Source organism: Trachinotus anak, unplaced genomic scaffold (assembly GCF_046630095.1).
Source record: "Trachinotus anak isolate AG129_WGS33_773 ecotype Australia unplaced genomic scaffold, CSIRO_AGI_Tana_v1 ptg000019l, whole genome shotgun sequence".
In the NCBI taxonomy this organism is placed as follows: Eukaryota; Metazoa; Chordata; class Actinopteri; order Carangiformes; family Carangidae; genus Trachinotus; species Trachinotus anak.
This window is the reverse complement of record NW_027273870.1, coordinates 16,900,041-16,923,989: the sequence shown is the minus strand read 5'-3', so window position 1 is coordinate 16,923,989 and position 23,949 is coordinate 16,900,041. Positions and strand designations below refer to the sequence as shown.

The following is a 23,949-nucleotide window of genomic DNA, read 5'->3' as shown; positions in this document are numbered from 1 at the left end:
ACACACACAGTCACACAAACACACAAGTACACGCACATTCCCTCCTACGCAGGCACACACACAGCCACACACACATTCCCTTTCCTTTCACACACACACACACACACGCACACACATCTCCCTTGTACACCCCTCCCCCACTCTTTCTCACACACACATACACACACGTACATGTCCTCTCTCTCTCACTCTTCCTTGCTCACCCATTCACTCTCTCACTCTAACACACACACACACACACACATACACAAACACACACACATTCCCTCTCTTGCTTTGCTTCTCTCTCTCACTTATACACACACAGAAACACATGCAGAAACACACACAGTTACACACACGCCTGCGCAAACATTCACATTCACACACACACACACACACACACACACACACACACAGACACACACACACACACACTGTCTCCTGCTTGCTCTCTCTCCCCTCCCTCTTTCTGTCTCTCTCTCTGTCTGTCTGTCTGTCTGTCTCTCTCCCTCACACACCACACACACACACACACACACACACACTCTCTCGCTCTCTCTCTCTTTCCTGCCCTCTCTCCCCTTCTCTTTTTTCATCTCTGTCTCTCTCAGACACACATACACCCACATGCACACGAATGCGCAAGCACACACGGACACATGCGCACAAGCACACACAGAGACACACAAACACACACAGACACACACCCATTTTCTCTCTGTCTCTTTCTCTCTATCCCTTTAACACACACACACATATTTTCTCTCTCATTCGCTACACACACTCTCTCTCTCTCTCCCACACACACACACACACGCACACACACACACACACACACACATACAGTATACACACACCTCCCCCCTCTTCCACAGGCATCCTGGCTGCCACTCCTTCCCTAACAACCACACACACAAATGAAAAGATGCACACACACACACACACACACACACACAAACACACTACATACATACACGTAAACACATATTAACAAACACAATCACAAACACACAAACACACACACACACCCTTTTAAACACACACTCCACCCCATTCGCTCAAACACACATCCTGTCTTTTCTTACAGTTAAACATAAACACACACACACACGCTCACAATCTCACTGCTAATATTCAAACTCAAAAAGTGACATTTTACCTTGCATGTATCTTTCCTACAACAAAAGCACTCTCTAATCTTTCACACACACACACACACACACACTGCTCATCACCAGCATTTGTGAGCCAATCTCCTTTTAAGTCACACAGACACATGAGGCAATTCAAAGTATAGCCAAGATCAATTTATTTCAGCCCACTCATACACCCTCAGGAATCCAATCAATAATAAATAAGTTTTTATACCATAGCAAAGTTTCAGAAAAAACATAAAAGACTGTACATTACTTTGATTTCATATTCACCATGCACCAACTGATGATCTCTCCGTGTTGTACAATAAATTTTCCATACTGTGTAACTATTTTTGTGAAAAACAGCAGTATTTAGGTCGTTGATGTCAAGTCAAGCATGTGTCCTGGTGGCCATATTAGCCCTCAATTATAGTCAATATGTCATTCAAAATAATGACAGTGCTTTAGGGCTAGTCTATGCTTAAGGTGTTTTAAGCCCCCTTTAGACATAAAATAATGAGTAATGGGTAACTTCTGCGCCAGTTTTGCATGTTGGCATTATGTTCGAAAACAGCCTGAATCGTTTACCCAGCAACATGTCTGTAACATTTTCCTCTCCGTGGCTCAAGTTGGACTAAACACTGAAAGTTAAAGCCAAACTCAAGATTACAGTGTTCTTACATATGACCATTTTGAATATAGTGTGCTTTTAGTATAGTGTGTACTCAATCATGAGAGAGTAGGAACGAAGCAGCACCTGCCTTTAGAGTGTTGCTCTTTGATCACAGGTGCTATTCTGAAGCATCTGCAGGCTACACAAGCTACTTTTGTTAAAAAAATAAAAATAAAAAAAAAATTGGCTGGTCCCTCCACAATGATAACAAGATAACAAAACAGGTTAGAAGCATGTTGCATTAAACTGTCTCTTGCCTCGCACAATATCCATAACTTGCATAACTGTTGAGCTGAAACACAGTAAATTAATTGACAACTTAATCAATATATTTCATAAACTGCTGAAGTCATTTTTCAGCAAAAAGGCCATCGAAAGTTCACACTTGTTCCAGGCTAAAATGTGATTATTTGCTATACTTTGATAATATATAATAATAATAATAATCATATATAATAATAACTGTGAAGAAACAGCTAATTGCAACACTACTACACTGCCAAGTCTTGTAGTCCAGATGCCAAACATCAAGCGAACATTACCCATATAGGTCCTGTCATGTGTGAACAGAGTCAGCAGATGCCTGCTTTATGTTTGAAAGCCAGATAGATGAACCCAGCAATGTTACAGATTCCATGTCTGAAAGGGGTTCTACTATAAAAGCTCAAGAGAAGATGTTCCAAAAGATAAATTTAATTTGAGACAGTGTAGGACATTGTAGTCCAAAAGAGACTTTTGGACTCTTTGGACAAGAGTAATGAAAGGAAATACGAAACAAATTTGTCTGCCCAAAGATTAAATCTAGCTTTGGTGTCTGGTCTCTGTTGTGTGAATTTTATCGAGGGCCAAGAGTGTTTCCATGAAGACAGTCATTCCGCAGATAAAGCCACATTTGCAGGACAGGGACTACTGTTGCTTGACCATAAACTCCAAAGATAAACAGCAATGACACTGAAACAATTCATAAGTAAATCAATACATTCGCTTGACCATCAGGGAGAAAGAGGGTTAATCATACAGTCCGATAAAGCTGACAACTTGCTGGCTTTTTCCGACTGTTTGATTGCTGCTTATAGACAGATGTGATGGTAACCTAATCCTCTCTTTGTGCTGTGAGCCATTTGTCTACAGCTAGCTCTCTCTACACCAGAGGTCAAAAGAGAGGGCACTTGGTGGTGTAACAAATAACATTTGTAAAGAAGACACACAGTAAAAGTTTCAAAAAGAACATAAGGGAAAACAATCAATTAATAGCACAGTAAAAACACCAATTTTCTTTACCAGGAATGTAACACAGTGTTGTACTTTCTATGATCTGTAGGAAAAGGACAGACTAAAAATGGCTGTATGAGTCTTGTGTAGGTCAGTCCATGACTAACAGATGATATGTGAGGGCTATAATATGAAGCCGTCTGAACCAGTTGTCTCATAAAGCTAACATTCAGGCTCTGAGGCTGCATTCAGGACTAATAACAGTCATGCAGTCTCACTCATTTCAATGAGACCACTGCATTAGCCCAATGAAAGAGAAAAAATAAATGCCATGATAAAATGCTATTACATGCTTTTTCTATGATATGTTATTCAAACTGGACTAATTTCATCTTTTCCTGTAGCACCTGTGGCGACATACTTGAATGTTTTTCAGCCCAGTGTTATTTTTGATCGACTTTGGCCTAAGTTGTCTCTTGTCTTTGACTGTTTTTTTTTCTGTTCCTGGGTCCCACCAGGCCAGCATACCAACCAACTCATAACAGAGAGCAGAGCTGGAAAACACTTTTGGAAAAAAACATAAAGAAGATTGATGTGCTGTGTAGTCCAGCAGGTAGTTCATCAGAGTGGATGAAAAGGAACATAATACATCCCCCAATCCATATACAGAACAGCAAATGCAATACATGTATCGCATTTACAGTATATCACATTAAACAGTACTGCACTCCAATGCATTTTTATATATTCAAGATGCATCCGTGCTGTATGATGTGTTTTCATCCTTCATTTAGTGCATTCATAACAGATGGAGTGAATAACTTTTGCACATGTACAGTAGCTCTTGTTTTCTCAGGGGTCAAATTTAATCTGGAAATTAATGACAGTGACTCAGATCAAATGACCAAACGCATTCATTTCCCTCCAGTACCAACATCCAGTTTTCAGAAGAATGAAAACAGTCTGGAGTATCACACAGGTTTGTTTATACTCCCAGTGCACCTACCAACAGTTTATCAACCTACAGCATGTTAACAAGGCAAGCATGAACTCAATAAAATACAAGTGTAACGGTAATATGGTCCTCTCATATGAATGAAAACACTGCACAGGTCTGCTTACATAACAAACATCTCCTCCACCACACCTCTGTCTGCTTCATGCTCCACTTTATCACGGATCTTGTTGCTTATCTAGGCAAGACTATTTGTATACAGGATTCAATCCCATTCACAGTATCTTCTCTTTTTCTTTCCCCGAAGCTTCATGCATCATTAAAGATGATCCGAGTCTATGGCTGAAGCTAATTTAATTAGTACCACAGCCCGGGTTAGATTGACAGATTAGCGTGTGAGGGTCATTTTTGAACTTTTAACTGAATTGAGCTTTATTTACCTACCACAAGTTAAATTATCAACTACAGTATATGCCGCTTATTGCAGTGCAGTCTGCAACTTCTCAGTGGATAGGTAAAGGATCCCATGACTTTTCAGCTCACTCAATTTGGACCGAGGCAAAACAGAATATGTGCCTTCAAACTTTTACTCATATTGACCACGGGGCACGTAGGAGATGACTTTTGTGTCCTTCTCACTGGGCTGTAAATTGCATTCAGTTTTCTGTGACTTTAAACATTTAAAATCTGCGTCACAAAAAAACTGTGTCCATTCATTAACCCATGAACTTGGACTATTAATGTGCGGTTCCGCCACATTTGTTGCTCCCTCAATGCTGTGACATGGTTGTACATGTTTTTAATGCTAATAAAGTGCCATAAAAATGTAACAAAAATACATGAGAACACAGCGTCATTTCGACATAATAAGTATTACTGGGGAAAATCAAGAAAGAAAGAAAGGATTTAACCATGCAATAGCAACATGTGAACACTAGAGGGTACTGTTACTATTTTTTTTTTTCCTCAGACACTGAACAACCCCAGGTAATAATCTATACGGAATGATTTAAAGCCACGGTATCTACACATACCAGAACTACAGTCTGGCTGAGGTTTGAATGTAAATGTTCTCAATTTCATCCAAATGTGCCTCTTGCTGACTGCTTCCTCTGCCAGCTGCAGTGGACCCTGGCAGTATATCTTAAATAATAACTTCAGGTGTGCCAGAGGAGTAACACAAGAAGAAACACAGATGTGAGTTAGGTGTTAGCAAGCGAGAAAAGTAACATCTTGTTCGAGTTGGTGTTAATCAGGTGTTGTTTCCTCGATACTAAAAGGTAAAAGAAAGAAAGAAAGAAACTCAATATCTTAACTCTGAATCTACACGCTTATTAGATTTCATCCTGCAATGTAAACAATAAATATATAGATGTATTAGACTCTGCAATAGTTAAATAAACTTCCATCAGATGCCGTTATTATCTATGATGAACATGGTTAGAGATCTGTCTGAGGCCTCTGTTCATGTAAAGGGGGCTTCATGCCCTAAAAATAACCCAGCCCACTCATCTCCCTGTGTCAGTAGAGATCTGTGTCTCTCTCTCTCTCTCAGCTGGCTGTTTTCACTCATCTCTTCCTTTTCTCTCCACATCAGCCAGTTTCTCACTTTAGGTCTCACTCCCATTTTGTCATCCCTCTCATCCCTTCTCCCTCTTACCTCTCTCTCCATCTCTAACCTTTTTTTCTCTCTCTGTCTTTATTCCACCCACGCACACTTGTCGTGGCTCCTTTCTCATCTCCGAGCACTTCTGGTGCTCCTGGCTCGCGTGGTCCTCACTCGCTCCTTGGCTATCACAGAAGGCAGGCCTTGCAAGGTGGTGATGGCTGTCTTGGTCCAGTAGTCCACCTCTCTGTAGATCCGGTAAACCCAAAGCTTCAGCTCAAACAGAGTGGTCGGGCCATCTAACTGTCGATAAGAAGGGGGGGGGGAGATCACCAAGCTCTGCCTTAATTTCTATCCAAAACTTTTACCATCATACCTCTGATCACATCAGCACCTACCTCCAGTCCTTCCAAATTGGGGGTCAGGACTGCCGTGCCATCTACAGCTTTCAGGAGTTCTCCGGTGTTGATTAAGAGAAACGAGAGTCTGTCCTTCACCATCTTCCTCTGGGTCTCATAGTCACCCTTCTTCCCACCGCCCAGCTCCTCTTCCTCTTTGGCAATGGCCCTCTCCAGCAAGCTGCGGCACTGGAGCAGAGCAGAGTGGAGACGCCAGAGCTTGTCCCTGGTGTCCAGCTGGGAGGAGGGAGGAGGGACGGACACCAGACAGCCATCAGCCACTGTAACATCTGCGGTGAAACTCTCCCTCTTTCTCTTGAGGTGGAGAGAGAAAAAACAAAGAGGGTGAAAGTTAAGAACAGAAGTGAGATTTGGGAAGGTTTCCATGGTGAAAAAGGAAGAGAGGGATGAGTTGGAAAGTGAAGTGCATAAGTGGAAGATTGAAGACTGTTTCCTGTCACGCACTAACCGCTCTGACGTCACTTTTGACAGCCCTTTGGCACAATACTGAAACTCACTGCGTATGAGGCAACAGGGATTTTCTCCTATTGTGATAGGAATCTGTTCAGGCTCATTCACATTGGTTCAACAAATAAATAATAGCCATGAGACTAAAAGGTCTTTCTTTAAGGAGGACTTTGTGCTCAACCTGATTCCAGTAAGGATTTCTTATGTCAACAAGTAAAAGGTTAAGTGAGCTTGTTAAAATGACAGAAGCGAGGAAAAAAAGACTACTTTATTTGGTGCAATGCATGCAATGCAATGCAATACTGTATGAAAAAGATATGGTGTGATATGACACAACTTTCGAGTCAACATTGGAAACAAAAATCATTAATACATACTGTAGATAGTTAGACATTTTCACAAATAGTTTAGCTTAGCTTAGCATAAAGACTAGACACGGGGGGAAAAGCTAGCCTGGCTAACTAACGGATTAAACAAAATATGCTGTGTTCATTTTGAGCTTTGGAGGTGCTGACTTTGTTACCTTTAGACAGAGCCAGCTTCTGCCTGTAGCTTCATGTGTACCGTACATGACCAGGTAGTGGTATCAATTTTCTCATCCAACCATGAATAATCCTATTTCCCAAAATATCGACCATTCCTCGAACATTAATATAAAATCCATACTAAGAATCTCTTGGTAAACAGAGGCTGCACCTCTGCACTTTCAGAGCTACATTATGACAAATCTGACATTATGATCTGGTTGATGAGGTTGTCACTTCACTTCACGGGCATGATTATAGCTGGCGTCAGCTTTAGTACTTCAGTGAGTTGTGAATCCCACAGGCCTCCTTGTGACATTATACTGAGGTGTTAATGTTGGCCCCTGTGTGCAAGTTGGTACCAGTGTGACAGAGTGGCCAAATGTGACGTGCATGTCCTGAGAGTCTGGGGGGAAGTTAATGTTTACTGCTCAGGCTGCAGAGGAAATATGATTCAGGCAGTTCTAGACACCCCAGGAAGCAATAGTGGAGCCAGAAACAATATTCTCATGGATCATTGTGAATTGAGGTAAAGTGGTAAGCTCTGAAAATGATTTAAGAGTCGTCAAATGCATGTTGTAAATGAGTGTTTTCCCACCCAACAAATAGGCAAGGGACAGCCCGTCTGTTATATAATGTAACACTCTGCCTAAAAAATATCCAATTTGCATTTGATTCATTTGAGACTAAACGAAATCCTGTTTGAGAGACAATTCCTTCCAGCCAAGAAGAGACATAAATGTAGATACATTTCTGTATGACAGGATAAGACATATCTAATCACTTCATGTTGTGCTCACTAGAATGTATCTGTTACTGTAGCTCAAGGGTTAAAGCAACAATATTCCACCAACAAAGCCAGTAATGAGTGTGCAAAGCTGTGTCGAGAGGGAGAAAACCGAAGAAGGCATGAAAGATAAAGGAAGGAAAGGTCAACATCTTGTAAAATAAGTAGATGAAATTATATGCCAGGTCACTCCCTTGCTCCTAGCAATACACATGAAAGGAAAACTGAAGCAGTGAACTGGCAGGAAACCAAGAAGTTTTAATAACCGGTAACTCTCACACCTATGGGCAAAGAGACACAGGCTTGTGGAAAAGACAAGAGGGCTTCGTGCCCAGGCATTGATGAGCTTGTGCCAGAAAAACACCCACCATTGATTCCAGTCATTCCAACTGAGTTCACTACCCCCCACCACCTCTCTGCATTCCTACCCCCTGCTGTCCTACACATCATTTCCTTTTCTTTCACACACATGCACACCCCCCCCCCCCCCCCTTATCTTGCTTTTGCACGCATCCCTTTCTTCTTTCTTCTTTCTCTCTCTCTCTCTCTCTCTCTCTCTCACACACTCACACACACACATATACCTCTTTCAAACACACACAGTCACATACACACACACACACACACACACACAGTATGTTACAGGCATGCACGCATAGGGGACACTCATCACACACACACACCCATGCAAAAATCTATTAATTTTCCATTTAACCTTGGCCTATTTCTCTCTCTCTCTCTCTCTCTCTCTCTCTCTCTCACACACACACACACACTCACTCACTCACACACACACACTTTGAAATCATGCTGTGATCTGCTGGCAGGTTTCAGCCAAAAAAAATAAGCTCCTCTACTTACATAAAGTTCCAATAAGATGGAGCATTCGTGGTGCAGCTGCTCGGCTATAGCAGTCGCCCGAGCCGCCGTGGTCCTGCTCAGATCCGAGCCAGTCATACCTCTGGTCCTCCTGTCTGCCATTGGACCTCCCGCTGCCTCTGCCGGGAAGACACACTCTAGACGCGCACTTGGAGACGCAAAAGCAACAGGCCGGTTCCTTAATATACACCCGTGTGCGCCCGCCTCATCCCCACGACACCGGTCAATTCCCGGTCATGGTTCACCTCAGCCTGCCCTTCCGTTCCCCTTTGCTGAAACTCTGTCAGCGCCGCTTTAATTAGAGCCAGAGCGCTGCTCTTCTCTAAGGTTTCGGTAAGGAGAGTTTCCCGGCTCGTCCGACCCTGTCCGCTTATGTTACAGACTCGGTGGCCAACTCTCCGCCCTTTCCCCCGGGAACCTGATGCCAGGCAGGAGGAATTTAACGGGACGAGCGGGGGCGGAGAGCCTCGGCGGGGAGGAAGGAGGAGCTCATCAACTTATACTTGAGGAGCTTATCTGATTTACTGGTTGTGACAACAGCAAAGATAGTCCGACTTCGAGTAGGATGTAGCCCGGACTATTTCGGACTGTTTCCGCATGTGCACGATAAAAAAAGCGGCCTGTACATCACGGCGGAGTAACCAAGTGGGCTACGTTTGCTCCAGCAACCTGCTGTAAGAAGGCTACTTCTGTTATTCTTTGCATATTTTCATCTCATGCTACTTTTCTATGAACTGTCATATATTACACGGTAGGCTATATTAAACTAGGCTATATTAAAATCATATAAAATGATATTCACCTTGACCAAATACAAGGCGGAAGAACTGTTTAGGGCCTGCATCTTAATGCATATTATCAGTAAAAAATGATCCAGTAATATAATAACATTAATAATATAACATTGACAGGGGTCATTCTCCTGAGTGCTTTATACTTCTGCGCTTTCACCCAAGTAACATTTCAAGTGTATTTTTATTTGCAGTGTGATGTTGCAACACACTTAATATATCGCTCCGCATTATTGGTAGGACAGTGCAGTAAAGGTAAGAAATTGGCTTTAATTTGCAGTAAATTAATGGATAAGATTGATGTTGCATCTTTTTAGTTCTGCAATATACAGTTTCAAGCAGCACAAAACTTTAAACACAGCAGTCACAAAAGAGGCAGGAAATATGCAATGTGTCTTGAGAGTAACTTCTCAAATCTTGGATGTTTTACTTGTACCTTCAGCGGTGAATTCATATAACAAGTCTGTACATTCAAAATAATTGTTATTAAAACCATCTTTAAGAGTCTGAGGAGTCCAAGGGTAGATAGTGTCATATGATGACGTATGAGGCGATGTTGTGATCTGTAAGTTGGTGCTGTATATTTTTAACTTCTCTGAATTAGGTGTCAGTGTACTGTCTTTTTATATGTTCTATGATGAATATGTTAATATATAACAAAAATACGTAGACTATTCACAACTCATTTTTCCTATAAAAAAACAACTTAACAAATAGCAATTGTGGGAAGTAGCCTGGACTACTGACCTAGTAGGGTGCAGGCTTTGCCCAGATCACAATTAGTTATTTTTTTCCTATTATTTAAGCTCATGAAATAAACTGCAATAGGGCATTACCATTTGGAGAAAGGCGCACGTTGTAGTGTCTGTTTGCTCCAGATGCTTTATTTACTTCTTTTCACTTTGAAAATCAACCAAATATGTAATCTGCCCAGCTGACAGCTAACAGCTGTACACAAACAAATGCTGAAAAATAATGTTTAAACCTGAATTAACAACCTCGAATAACCAAAAACCTCCAATGCAAATATGTTAAATCCCCGATACAAAATATGCCAAATCTCTATGGTTTCTGGGATCATTGATATCTTTAAATTAATTATATTCTGATGTGGATGTCTGTGGGTTTTTATTTGATCATTTGATTGCGATCGCAAATCAAGTAATCTCATGATTTCATCTCTCTGCAAAGCACTTTCGTGAACGCGTGTTGTTTTTATATGCGCACTGTACATAAATACTTGACCTGACCAGTACCGCGCCTGTGCTGCGGGGGGCAGTGCAGGCAGCTGGGACATAAACACTGAGCCGCGGCTACTTGACGGCGGCTAATAGCTAACACTGATAGAAACGTAGATGTTGAAGAAGGCGAAATGGGAATGGTTAGATATTTTCCGCTGTATTATTTTAATAAATTAATCCGCTTGCTATAACACCGCGGTCACCTAGGAGCAGCATTAGCTCGCTTTTTATTTTGAGACAAAGCTAACAGGCTAACTAGCTTAGTTTCAGTTCATTGTAAAGGCATGAACTCTCTGGTTGGTTACGGAGTGTCGTCGGAATCTGACAGCGACGAAGATGTAAACAACGGTGGAGATGGGTAAATATTAACTTACAAAACACCTTTTACTAAACACAGCTTGTCAGATAATTGTAAAAATAAATAAATAAATAAATATCGCATAGGCTGTTAACGTGTTAACTTGTATTCTCTTCCGCTCTCTGCTCCTTTTCTATCCTAAAGTTCTGTTAAGGAGGTGGGCGATGAGGCGACATCTGTCAAAAAGACCCGCAATTTCTTGCTGGAGTCTGGTTCAGCTTCCAGTGATTCAGGGAGTGAATCGGAACCGGAGGAAGAGGATCCAGAGCCCTCTTCATCACCACCACACCCCCTAACACCAGCATCATCTGCAGCCTGTCAGCCCACGCTGCCTGCTCCTTCCCTGGGTTCACTCACCCCTAATAAACTGCCTCCTCCTCCTCTGAATGCCTGCTCTAACAGCAGTGTGTTTGCCAACCCTTTCAAAGCTCAGGCAGACCAGAAGCTCAGCGCCTTGCAGAAACACGTCCCCCTAACAATGCAGGCCAAACCCTCCCAGATAGGAGGCAAAAGGGTGTGTGTGTCATACAGGAAGGACGGAAGGTGCAGGTTTGGGATCAAATGCAAGTTTGCTCATGACAGTGACCTCCAGACCCCAGTCACTCCCACTGACTGTCATCCACCTGTGAGTGATGAGGCACCAGCATCAGAACACGCTGCGCCCAATGCAGGGGGCTCCTGTGCTGCAGGATCTCAGAACATCACAGAGGAGGAGGAGTCAGGAGGGCAGCAGGTGAAGAAGAGGAGAGTTGGACTGAGTAACTCCTTGGTTCCTCCTAAACGAGCTATGAAGCAGTATGCCATGCAAAGGGACAGAGAGCGGATCAACATGTCCTGATGTATGTCTTCCGAGCTCCTGTGCTCTCATAAAGCAATAGTATGTAGTGCGGGTAAAATATGTTCTCTGTATGAGTATGTGGAAATTATCTACTGTCCATTGTATGATAAACTTATAACTCAGGCCGACATTACTTCTGGCAGCCACTTACATTTTTATTCCTCACATACTTACATCAAGAGCCATTTGTGGTGTGGGCAGGAGGAGCTGAGGACTGAACCATCTGTTGTTAATGGCCGACCCAAAATGATGTTCTGTGTGTCAATAAAAACACTTTGGATAAACGTTAAGACATTTATTTACATTATATAAATGAACAGTTTTTGTGTTTGCATTACCACACATCTTATTTCACAGATCAGAGGTGCTGATTTAGTATTGACATGTTCCAAGGTCTCTACATCAAATTCCAATACACTTCAAAGATTATAGACAAATTTTGAGTTTAACTGTCTACATCATTGACTGTGCTTGCATGTTTTTTCCCTTGGGGGGTGGGGGGGATAGGGATTGGGTTATGTGGGATTTAAAATGCCCAAGGTCATCACTTGGCTGCCTACAATGACCTAAGACTTTAGTGAGTAGCACATACGTTACAGGTTATTATTCCTTCAAAGTCAACCAACAGCAAGGCTTAACAAACAGCTGCACAGATATCATTGGAACACTTTTAATGAATTTAATCTGATTTTTAATCTGCATATTTTGTGTCTTTTCACAGACCTGTAAAACTTTTTCTGACTATACTTCTCCAGGTTTTTAAATGTTTAATCTTTCTTTGTGAGTTCAGAGTGTGTTTTAACTTCTTCAGGTTAATGTTTTAAAGATGTGGACAATAAATGAAACAGATTTTACTCAACCCACACATATTGAGGATGTTTATAGTTTTCTAATGTGTGTTTTGTGTTTAATTCATTATATAAATTAATCTGATTTATTCCAGTAGGAACTTGCCACACACATGAAATTTGATGTGCTGTATATTACTAAGAGGTATGCTATATTATTGCATAATAGCAACATCTCTGCAACATTACCTCAGCATCAATACACACACTCACATAAAAGGCTAGTTAAGTTTACAGGACTATTATGTACAAAGGCAACAACTTACACATACAGACACATACATATCCTTCCCTGATACAGATATTCTAAAAAACTACCAAATATGACTATGAGTGAACAGTATATAATATATTGGTGATCCTACATTTACCTCAAACATTGCAATACAGTAATATCAGGTCACTGATGACACACTCTTCCTCTATTTTCTTCTGTGTGTGCTCCATCCTCGTTTTACATGAGCACCTGCTGCACATGTCTCTCAGTGCCGTCAGCCAGAACTTCCCCTTGTCCTGTCTGCTCCCAGACCACACCGTCCTCCCCCACAGCCTCTGTCTGCTGGAGGGAGTTAGCTGACGGAGAGGAGGAAGTAAGCACCGGATTGTCCAGAATAAAGCTGTCCCCGTTGGTGGAGGTTGGATCCTGGGACTGAGGTTGGGATGGGGACAGTAGAGGGGGGCTCGGAGCGGCTGTCTGCAGGGTCTGAAGTTGATGAGAGGTCGCTAGGATGGGGATCTGCTGAATGTGGGTCTGGGACTGGCTGACCGGCTGGAAGGTCATTTGCAGGATTTGTGTCTGCCCCTGGTTCTGCTGCTGGGAGGAATATGACTGCAGGGGCTGGAGCTGGGGTCGGTGCTGCGTCACCACTGAGCTGGAATGGAGGGTCAGTTGTTGGATTTGAGGCTGTTGTGGCTGCTGAGCGGCCTGCACAAACTGGACGGGCATCTGCAGCTGGAGGTGAGTCTGCTGCTGGTTGTCAGCTGGTGAAGGGGGGTCAATAGGGGACAGGGCAATCGTCACTGGCACCTGCATGGTATGGAGGCTCTGGTCTTGTCCCAGTAAAACCACCTGGTGACTCACTTGTTGGGTGACATGACCCATCTGGGACACCTGAGCCACCTGCTGCCCAACCTGCCCCTCCTGGCTCAGCTGGTCCACCTGCCCATCCTGCCCTACCTGGCTCACGTCCAAGTTGGTGACCTCTGCTTGCATGGGGTTTCCCGGCAGTTCCAGCAGAGAGGCAGGGGTTGTGATAAGGGCACCAGCATTGGCTGCTAGCGCCTCAGCGATTAGAACCTCTGGGTGACTCTTGGCCTTATGGGCCACGACACAGTCCTTTTTTTCAAACTTCTTACCACAAATGGAACAGGAAAACTGATAGGTGGCATCAGCATCATGCTTCTTCATGTGCCAGTTGAGAGATGCCTTCTGGCGACAGGTAAAGCCACAGATCTCACACCTGTTGGTGGAAGAAATAGAACATTTAGAGGGAATGTCTCTGATCTAGGAAAACTTTACAAGATGAATAAATTTCTAAACTACAAGAACAAAATGACCAAAAAATGTGAACAGGGAAGTACTAACTGTAAGGGCTTCTCTCCTGTGTGGATCATGCGGTGCACAGCCAGGTTGTGGGAGCTCTTGAAGGCACGAGCACAGAACTCGCAGATGTAGTCTCTCTGGTCTAGAATCACAAAACGCTCAGTTATACATGTGGTCTCATATACTTCCATTATTTATTACAGCTAGAAATGGTCAAACACAGATCAAACCTAACACATGTTTTATGTATGCACTGTATGTGTACCTGTGTGGTGCTTTGCATGACGCAGAAGCTGCTTCTGTAGGCGGAAAAGCCTTCCACAAGACGGGTGAGGACATACATATTTCTTCTTGAGCAAGTGCTGGTATTTTATATGGTGCTGTTGTGGAAAACAAAGAAAATGCAGAACAGTATATCAGCATCATTTGGATGGAAAGGCTGAAAAATGCCATCGTAGATGAGGTTTTGTTACCAGGCTTGATAAAAGCATGCAAGGTCAAATTGTCACTAAAATGTAAATTATTGGAGCATATGTCAACATGTTATGCAAAACCCATTATTCCCTTCAGATGTGTACTGATGTCAAAGACCTTGGATCCAAGTTTAGTTCCGCTCAGCTATAGATATTGACAAAACAAAATCACCAGGAAATAAACTTGGACCAAACCATTAATTAGTTAGTCTATCAACAGAAATTTAATCAAACTATTTTAAGACAGAAACTCGGACTCCAGGAAAATGTGACAGACATTTGTCTCTATTTTCAACATTTCACACACATCACTGTTGTTGACATTTGAAATATTGGAAAATGAAATGTTCTACTGCAAAGTTTGGAATACATTTCCATTAACTTTATTTGACACTGTGAAAGACGTAAACAATCCTCAGTGGGATTGTGTAACTGCTGAGACAAACCTGTAGGTAGCGAGGGTGAGCCAGGACTGTCCCACATCCTTCCATTTCACAGCGCACATATTGCACCGGGGGCTTCTTTCTGTGTGGGTGAAGCACATGTCACTGTATTGTTACAATACCAAACATTTTAATGGATTTCCGCATATTTACTGTGATGTCCCATATATACCCACACATTCACACATCCATGGCCAACTATGTCAATCAACAACCACTATCATATCCTTAAATTTCTGGATGATAATATATGAAATTATATTTTTGATTTGAGATTACAATGACCCAATACAGACATTAATTTTACCTTCTTTTTGGCAGCCGTGGGGTTTTGTCATCTTTTTTCCGCCGGCCTCTCCTGACACACAGTGAACAAAGAAAATTATGTAATTGAGTTGCAATGCAAAGTCAGAGCCATTTTATATTACGTAGTGATAAATCCACTATGTAAAGTAGTTTGACTTGCAACCACACAAACAACCACTCACAGTACATTCAGATTGAACCTGTAATAATATAGTCACTGCAATAACATTAGACATAAAAGCAATGTGAATCTGTCCAACTGATAACTGTATACACATCGAGTGGTGCTGTGCTTACTTCCTGGGTCCATCCGGATCCTCCACAATTTCTTCCTCAAGCTTTACTTCATCTTCCACACTTTCCAAGTTGTCTGAACCTTCTATCTTTATCTCTGCAACCTCTTTCTCTTTTTTAGGTGCCTTCTCTTTTTCTTTCTTCTCCTTCTGTCTAGGAGGAGCTCTGCGCTTTGGTTTAGGGGCATCCCTAAGAAGAAAAACAGAGAAATATCGAGTGACAAAACCAAAAAAATAGGCACCTATGTCTACTCATGTCTGAACAGGGGAAAAGACACACCGAATGCAAACACAGGTGCAATCCCAACCCCTCCCACCCACACACACACACACACACACACACCTTTCACCCTTCGGGTCGTAGCTCTGGTCATTTAAGTCATCTCTAAAAGGAACATCTTCGTCGCTGCTGAGGCCCTCTTCCTCCTCTGCACCGCTGAAAGCAAAACAACAAAGACTTGAAACAGGATTTTACACTTTCTGCAGGGGATCGAGTGATGCACTTGAGATAAGTTTACCTCTGACTCTGTGGCTGGTAGTTGAGGTCACTGGGGTCATCCTGAAATGGATGGTCTTCATCATCCAAGACTGGTTCAGCAACATTTACGCTTTCCTCCTCTTTCTTTTTACTGAGACAGCGTAAGTGTGAAACAGAGTAGTTATGAAAACACACCACCTAACTCTCAGTCAGGCACACATTTTCACAATGTACAAGACAGTGAAAAACCATGAGACCAGTAGAAAAAAAAACATTTTTCCCAGATTCCTTCTCAATAAAACTGAAAATATCTGCATGGCTTGAATTAATAAGGAATAAAAAGGAATAAAATAAATGGGACTTCTTGAATTTGGATTAAAGGATTCTTTAATATATATTTTAACCCTACATTATGAATTCAACTTCAGCACTGAACTTTAATGCTTGCAATTTTCATATAATGATTTACCCAAAGGGACAAATATACTTACACATCACACTTCTCTTTCTTGGTCACCTCTCCTTCCACTGCTGCACAACAGAGAAAGAAAGACGACACGGTTTTAAGAAAGGCAACTACTATAAATGAAGCACAATAGGAAACACCATGAATACATAAAACAAACAAATATTTTAAGGAGTAAGGAGGAACAAGGAGAGGTTTACACCCACATTTTTAACTAAAAAAAAAGCAGCACTGATGCCATTAGTTGGACTGAAAACCCATGATGACAACCAATCCATAATTAAAAAACAGGAACCAGATTTCACTTACAGTTCACTAAATTTTAAAAGAATAAACAACCTCAAGAGCAGTAGTCAGCATGATGTTCCAGTGTCTTTGTGTGTGTGTGTATGATCTAATTTGTGAATTACAGGCTCAAATGCTGAACCAAAGCAGCGCATTGTCAACAGGTTGCTCACCAGCTGGATTCTCCATTCCAGGTTCGGTCTTACACACAGGCTTGGCAGAGCTGCGGCTGGCCCTGCCAGAAGGGGGCTTGGCACGAGTCTGGGCTGGGGGGCGTCTGGAGGGAAGAACTGGAGCGAGGTAGCAGAAACATGCCATCAAACATACTGTTTACGTGAAATACACAGTAATTCAATAAATTTAGTAATAGGTATATCTCATATATATATATATATATATATATATATATATATATATATATATATATATATATATATCTCAAGAAGCTCTTGTGTAATATTTTTCTAATTACCTTGAGCATCTGTGGCAGGTTTCTTGGACTTCACCGAGCTGCACAAATAAGAAAAAAAAAACACCGAGATGTGACATTTTCTCTACCTACTGAGCAACATGCCACCATTCATCACATCTCTGGCGAGGCAATGCATTCAAAAGTTGTAGCGCTGAATAAAATGTGACAAACTTTGAAGCCAGGTAAGTTTTACTCCACCCTCCCAATACAGAAAAGCAGAAAGGGGACGAGCTATGCTGAAGGCGTGCTTTTGACAGGAACTGACCCCACCGTCATTAACATACACGTTAAAAGTATAGACAGGCTCATCATAAACAAATGTAATGCTCTTACTACCTTGGGCTGTTCAATCAAAAACTTACTCTGCTCCTTGAAGGCTGTCACCTGCGATCCCCCCTTCAGGCTCTGCTGAACCTGCAGATTCTGAATTTTTCTTCCGCCTGGAGTTGGAAACTTTCCTCCGTTTGGTCGTGCCGGTGTCCGGGCTCGGTTCGTCTTCGTCGTCGCTCTTGGTGTCCTTTAGCCAGGCCGGCACTGCCCTCGTTGACCTGTCTCTGAGAACCCGACCCGAGCTCTGAGGGCTCGATGCAGCTCCGTTAACGTCCGTTACCGAAGCGGAGACGCCGGACCTCGGGCGACCCGCTCCCCGTTCTCTGAGCCCCCTCCGCGGTGTAACGGTCGTACTGGTGGCCGGGGTCTGATCTGCGGCCTTGTCCTCCGCCGATTCTTCACCTGTATTTACATCCCCGGTTCGGTCGCCCACCGGTTCCATCACCGTGAGGACACTTCAGCCTACCTCAAATTCCGCTTAAAGTCAAGCAGGTTTACTTGCAATTAGAGGAAAAACGGACCACATCTGGTTTAAAGACGTTTTGATGGCAAGCGGCCTTTATCCAACAGTGGGACATTTTCCGTGAGTGCGCTGAGTTCGTCGCAAATTAAATGCATATATTTATTGATTAGAAATTGAAAACTTTTCTTAATTATCTATTCATTAATAAACCGATATAATTTTAAAGAAGCAGACACTATTTTCGCGTTCTTAAAGCTATAGTAAACCTACTTATTCGCCCGGGCCTGGTGCACAACCATTTTGTGCGCTTTGTTGCGTCTCCTTTAAGCCAAATATAAACTGGGGTTACATTCAGGAGCGGAGACGCATTTTCGCAGCTGCCACAATCATCTGGATTTCCCTCTGTGCCTTCTACTCATCCACTCGACCTAGAGGCGTCGTTTATAAATCTGTTAAAGCAGCAGCAGCCGTGCAAAAGCAGCGCGCATACGAATGGCTGTCGAGGCATCATGGGAAATGTAGTCTGATCAACAGAGCTTGGATTTTGTTTTAAGGATATTTCCTCCTGTTTTGTCGGGACTTTACCGCTTCAGGATGTAAAATAAGAATAAGAAAACTACAATTAACAATATATATTTTTTGCACAATAGATAACAGTAAGTAATACAACAGCAACATCAAAAATGGGAAAATATTCCATGCATGCAGAATATTCTTCCTGTCACTCATATGAAACCAGATGCAATTTTCAGTGTGCTTTATTCCTATACCCTACTGTATTTTGTGCTCTGTGTCAAATAACTTGATAAATTATATTATACCCAACACTTGGACTGTGTGGTAAATCTTGCACGTATTCGATTTCTATCTTAACATCAAGAAATTTTAAACGTGTTTTTTTTTTTTTTTGTTCCCGGCAATAATCTGCATTGATGACTTTGGAGCTAACATGGCTGCCACTGAACACCGTCTGGACATTAGCTCTGATGCAGGCTGCGCTGATGAAGCGCGTTTGCCGGCAGATGGCAATATTATCCTAAATGATACACTCTAGTTCCTTCTAATAACATTAGGCTATCCAGCATGGCTTACAATTTTACTTTCTTCTGCCATGATTTAAAATGATAAAAGTAGGTGTGGTATCGGGATGTGTTTATTATGGCAGCATGTTGGAGATAATATTCCTGGGAAATAACCTCACTCCTTCCAGGAGCTTGGCAGTCTGAAGCATTTATTAATCATGTACTCATCATGAACACACAGATCAGAAAAAAAACCCCATGTTGGTAATCACCCAATAACAGAATAATCAATATTGGTACCAATATTTTTTAACCCTTTTTCTAACCCTAACCCACTAAATGCGACATTATGATTTAAGAGATGAATGCACCATTACTGAGCTGCTTGTGAATAAATTACCACCATGTGATTGACCAAACATTAAGCATTATTTTTTTCTATCCTCTATTTACTTTATTTTAACTTGCATTTAATTAATTACTTAATCACATGCAAGTTGAAGTACTGGAAGCCTATGAACGGCAAACAATGAATGTTTGCTGTGTGAATTCTCTGAATTACCAAGGTGATCATTATGCACATGCACACAGCAGCAGAGAGCGCATAGAGAAACTTGTTCATGTGCATGATCTAACTTGAGATGGTAACTGTTTTTGATATCAGCCCTATTGATTTTAAGTATCAATATACCCATCCTTAATATATGAGGTTACCATTTTGGTGGTAAAACTGGTGACCAGTTAGCTGAAAGGTGGTGACACTGTCTAAGAAAAACGATGTACTTGTGATTGCCCTCTTGTACATATTGTACGACATGATGAAGGCTACTTATGTTCTTAAAATCCTCCCTGAACTCCTCACTGGGGCACAACATGTTTCTAGAGTAAAGTTGACCCGCCACAGAGAAGTTTATGAAACATTCTCCAAACACTGTGCTGCCTCTGCTCTCTCCACCATGACACGTTGCTTAATAATAGCTGATGTATGAGGTCAGGGATGGGTTTCCATTCACAGGGGTCAGAGTCAAAGTGCTCTGCCTTGGAACCTTTCAAGAAACTGCTGACCCTTTTTAGCACTTTAACAGTTATGCTGCTTAATCTAAAACTAAGCCAAGTTTACATGGTTTGGCACATATGGAAATACTGTACATAAAGAGACAAATGAGTTACACAGCAATGCATCCTTTTGAAAATGCTTTATTTATCTACTTTAACACTATAAATATGACAATGCCGAACAAGCTTTTTTTTTTTTCTTTTTTTTCTTACAAACCTTCAGATAGAAAACAGTCTGCATAGGTCTACAAAGGAATGGCAAAGGGCACATCTTGGCAATAAGGCACACACTAGGAAGAGTTTAAATGGTAACACCTATATTAAACTAGGCATATGTATCTCCACACCACTGACACAAGGAGCAGGAGTTTATCCTGCAGCTGTAGTGTGGGTGAAATGCAGACAAGAGAAAGTAAAGCAGGTGTCTTGAGTGGGAGGCAGAAGCAGAAGGATACAATTGTCTGTTGTTTAAGACATGGCTGTTAAATCACAATTAGACCTTTAAAAGCTTAGTCAAAACAAGCAGAGTTTCAACAGACAAATTTTAGTCTTGGTTGACAATTTGAAGCAGAAAGAAATGGCCTTTGTGTTCCCACTCATAACACCAAATCTGGTTCAAAATAGCAAACATAATATTATACATAACAAAAACAAAATGAACCTTGAATGTTTAAAAACTATTGGACACTTTGGCAAAAAAAAAGAGTTTTTTTTTCTACTTTTGTTACTCTGACTTTTTATCCCTAAAACAAGGCGTAAATAAAGAAAAGAAATATGTTTTAGAATATATTATACCTTTTCTTCTCACTTCATACACAACACATGTAATGCATATATTAAATATATCCTGACTTATTGTCATACAAGAAAATAATAAAAGCAGTTTGACAGCAGTTTTCTTTCTGAATGAAATCCAGTTTCCGAGGGGGGAGAAGTAGCAAAATGATGAGGGAGATTAAACGAGTATGTCTTGTTTCCCATGGATGATCACACTTTTAATTCAACTTCTTGGATCAATAACTTAGTCACAATCTTTTTCACAACCTCAAAATCCAGGCCATCACTAAAGTCAAACATATCATATTACTTTTTGTGTAAAATGTTATTAAAAATCTGAGGAGCTGATGGAAAAACATCAAATGAAATCTCCTCAAATACACTGAATGGGGGAAAAAAAAACCAAACAAAAAAACAAACTGGATTACAAAAATTTTAACTACTATAACTGGTTTACAAATACAAGCCAGCCCACAAAGGGTTTGTGTGTTGTTATATAAAGATGGCTGTTGTGGAGTGTGACTTCATGATCAGCAGCTGCTTGCATCTGTTAAGTTTGTGTGTTGCAGAACACACAATATATGCATAGCTATTTGTATATATCAGCATGAGGTACTGCTCCAGTTATTCCCAGTTCAGTTTTACACTGTTTTCAACACACTGCAGAGTTTTAAAAGTGCCTACAACACATTCACAAGGGTTATTTTATTTTTTATGCTTTATCTGCAAGGACAGACACATAGAAAATGAAAAACACCAACTAGCCCATTTCACACATGAATTCATGCTTTCTCTTCATCTGAAAGCGGCAAATGTTTTGCCTTTCATAAATACATTTAAGTGCACCTTGGTCAAGCACAGTTTGGAGGACAAGAAATGAAGAGGGGACAAATATATGGAGTGTGACTGCAGGATCGTTCAGAGAAGAGACTACAGGAGAGAGGTAGCCTTGTCACATCTGACTGCAGAGACTGAAACCTACTCGTCTCACCAAAACACAGTAATACCTCCATTCTGGTTCATTAGAAATATGAACAGAGAAGACTCCAGTGCTATGCACAGGTGGAAGTCTTTTCTTCTGTGTGTTTTTTCATGAAAGCACGGTGAAAAGGATAAAGTAGCCCTGTAATCAGGCCCAGAGAAGTTTTCTAATGTTATGATACTGGAGTGTTCGGAGACATCAGTTTTTGGTTAGCACTGGCGAATGCAGAAGCACTTTATGAGACAGAGTGCTCCTGTCCATATAGAAAAGTGTCTCTCACTTCTGTCCATATTTGTTCACCAAACAATACAAATAATGCAAAACAAAACATCAATAGAACATACACAAACAAGCAAAAACAACTAATATCTGTTCAGTCTTAGTCCCCTTCCTGCACAGGATGGGAAACATCTCCATGCATATGATGTCACTTTCAAAAAGGCTTGTAGGTAAACCACGTAGCAAATAACTGAAAAGCATTCAGTTTTCTTTCTCGCATATATGTTTCCCAGGGAATCTGTCACAATAATATTAGTAAGTTGGCTACTTTACTTCAAACAAACCAAGATATACTATAGTTTCCAAAGGTTAAAATGGAGACATAAAAACAAGCAAACTAATTGCAGGCAACAACACTTACAACCGTCATTAAAAACAACCAAAAACAAGTACAACTAAATAAACCAAAAGTACCAAACAGGTGTGTTTGAAGCATACACATTCAACCAGCATGGACGGACAGCATCACCTAGAGCATGTAGCATTGTGTAGAATACTATATAATAATGAAAAAAAATATACTAAAAAAACATTAGTATATCCAAAGACAGCTGTCTTCAGTGGCATCCTCATTTGTCAGTAGTTCCTGTTGTACTTTTACTTCCTTTCAATTAACTTTTCTTTCTCCCCGAACCCCCCCCCCCCCCATCCCAAGTTTTCCACTTTTTCTTTTTTTTAGACATAGTGTAAAGGTCTATCATTCCTGCTTCAGAAAACAAATACAACCCCCCAAATAAAAAGAGAGACCTGCATAGTATTAAAACTTTAAATATGTATCTTCATAAATACTTGAATGTACCTTCAGTGTTCCTGTTGACATAGCAACAAGGTGGCGAGGGTCAGAGAAAATGGGGGTTGTGTTTGTGTTGTAATTGTGAGTTATGCTGATTATTGGAGGATGTCATTGTCACCACGTACAGGCAGGTTTCCTCAATGAGTGGAGTGTCTTCTGTGTGTGTTTTAACATTCAGTAGAAAACAGTGGTGCTGCATAATTAAGCCTGGGATATGATTGCCTTGGGTCCAGGCTGCACTGAGGCCAGTAGGTGCGACAGATATGAGATGTTTTTTTGGCATTGTCTGTGTTCTGAACATTTGCTTCAAACGACATTCCTTCAGAGCTCTTGGAGGTTCACAAGCTTAAGAGATGTTTCTATATGATGAAATGGACACTTCTGAGATTCTGCAGTGGTCGTTTAGTCACAGACAGGAAAACTTGTTGTCGTTATTTCATGCGATCTGAGCCTCACAATCAGTATGTCTGGTAGACATCGTGGATGGGCAGCTGGAAGGCCGTGGCGGGAAAGGCCTGTGGCACAGCATAACCAGTGTAGCCTCCATATGCTGCAGCTGCCACTGCTGCATTCTTCTGCAGAGCAGCCAGAGCTGCTGTGTTGGCAGCGTAGTTTGTGATGGGGACGTATCCAGCTCCATACAAGCCCCCGGCTGCTGGAATACGCTGTACATTGTGGGCCATGGCATAGACTGGAGTGATTGGACGACCCTGGGAAATGTAGGCGGAAAAAAAGAGGGATACAGTGAATTGGAGGACTCTGAAGTATGTGCTCAATGGTTATACTCAGTGT

General features: G+C 41.5%; 4 protein-coding genes across 26 annotated transcripts in view; 1 reads left to right on the top strand and 3 right to left on the bottom strand.

Annotated features, from left to right (window-relative positions):
* Positions 1 to 1,267: 1,267 nt before the first annotated feature.
* On the bottom strand, positions 1,268 to 8,980 carry cntf (ciliary neurotrophic factor). Of its 3 annotated transcripts, none has more exons than XR_011694379.1 (4): positions 8,603 to 8,980; positions 5,963 to 6,277; positions 5,638 to 5,867; positions 1,268 to 5,231 (listed from the first exon to the last, which is right to left on the bottom strand). XR_011694379.1 is itself a non-coding variant. In XM_071504222.1 (3 exons), exons 1-3 carry the CDS (start codon positions 8,720 to 8,722, stop codon positions 5,694 to 5,696), a joined length of 609 nt encoding a protein of 202 aa, XP_071360323.1. In that variant the 5' UTR covers positions 8,723 to 8,979; the 3' UTR covers positions 1,268 to 5,693. The 3 variants fall into 3 exon arrangements, 1 of the variants encoding a protein (XP_071360323.1); XR_011694378.1 differs by having other exon boundaries at positions 5,619 to 5,867; positions 8,603 to 8,979; XM_071504222.1 differs by having other exon boundaries at positions 1,268 to 5,867; positions 8,603 to 8,979.
* A 5-nt stretch (positions 8,981 to 8,985) lies between these two features.
* On the top strand, positions 8,986 to 12,133 carry LOC139636289 (uncharacterized). Its single transcript, XM_071504220.1, has 2 exons — positions 8,986 to 11,010; positions 11,155 to 12,133. The coding sequence occupies exons 1-2, from the start codon at positions 10,937 to 10,939 to the stop codon at positions 11,846 to 11,848; spliced, it is 768 nt and encodes a 255-aa protein (XP_071360321.1). The 5' UTR covers positions 8,986 to 10,936; the 3' UTR covers positions 11,849 to 12,133.
* zfp91 (ZFP91 zinc finger protein, atypical E3 ubiquitin ligase) lies at positions 12,129 to 18,757 on the bottom strand. The gene is made up of 12 exons (XM_071504196.1): positions 17,818 to 18,757; positions 17,456 to 17,493; positions 17,157 to 17,273; positions 16,724 to 16,763; positions 16,273 to 16,383; positions 16,098 to 16,190; positions 15,759 to 15,944; positions 15,463 to 15,513; positions 15,159 to 15,237; positions 14,505 to 14,619; positions 14,282 to 14,381; positions 12,129 to 14,156 (listed from the first exon to the last, which is right to left on the bottom strand). Exons 1-12 carry the CDS (start codon positions 18,225 to 18,227, stop codon positions 13,151 to 13,153), a joined length of 2,346 nt encoding a protein of 781 aa, XP_071360297.1. The 5' UTR covers positions 18,228 to 18,757; the 3' UTR covers positions 12,129 to 13,150.
* A 1,694-nt stretch (positions 18,758 to 20,451) lies between these two features.
* The window catches only part of rbm47 (RNA binding motif protein 47), a 31,186-nt gene continuing 27,688 nt past the window's right edge, over positions 20,452 to 23,949 (bottom strand). For all 21 annotated transcript variants that reach the window (XM_071504198.1, XM_071504200.1, XM_071504208.1 and 18 more), the window contains one exon: positions 20,452 to 23,867. In XM_071504198.1, coding sequence (XP_071360299.1) covers positions 23,616 to 23,867 — 252 coding nt within the window. In that variant the 3' untranslated portion in view covers positions 20,452 to 23,615. The remainder of the gene's footprint in view (positions 23,868 to 23,949) is intronic.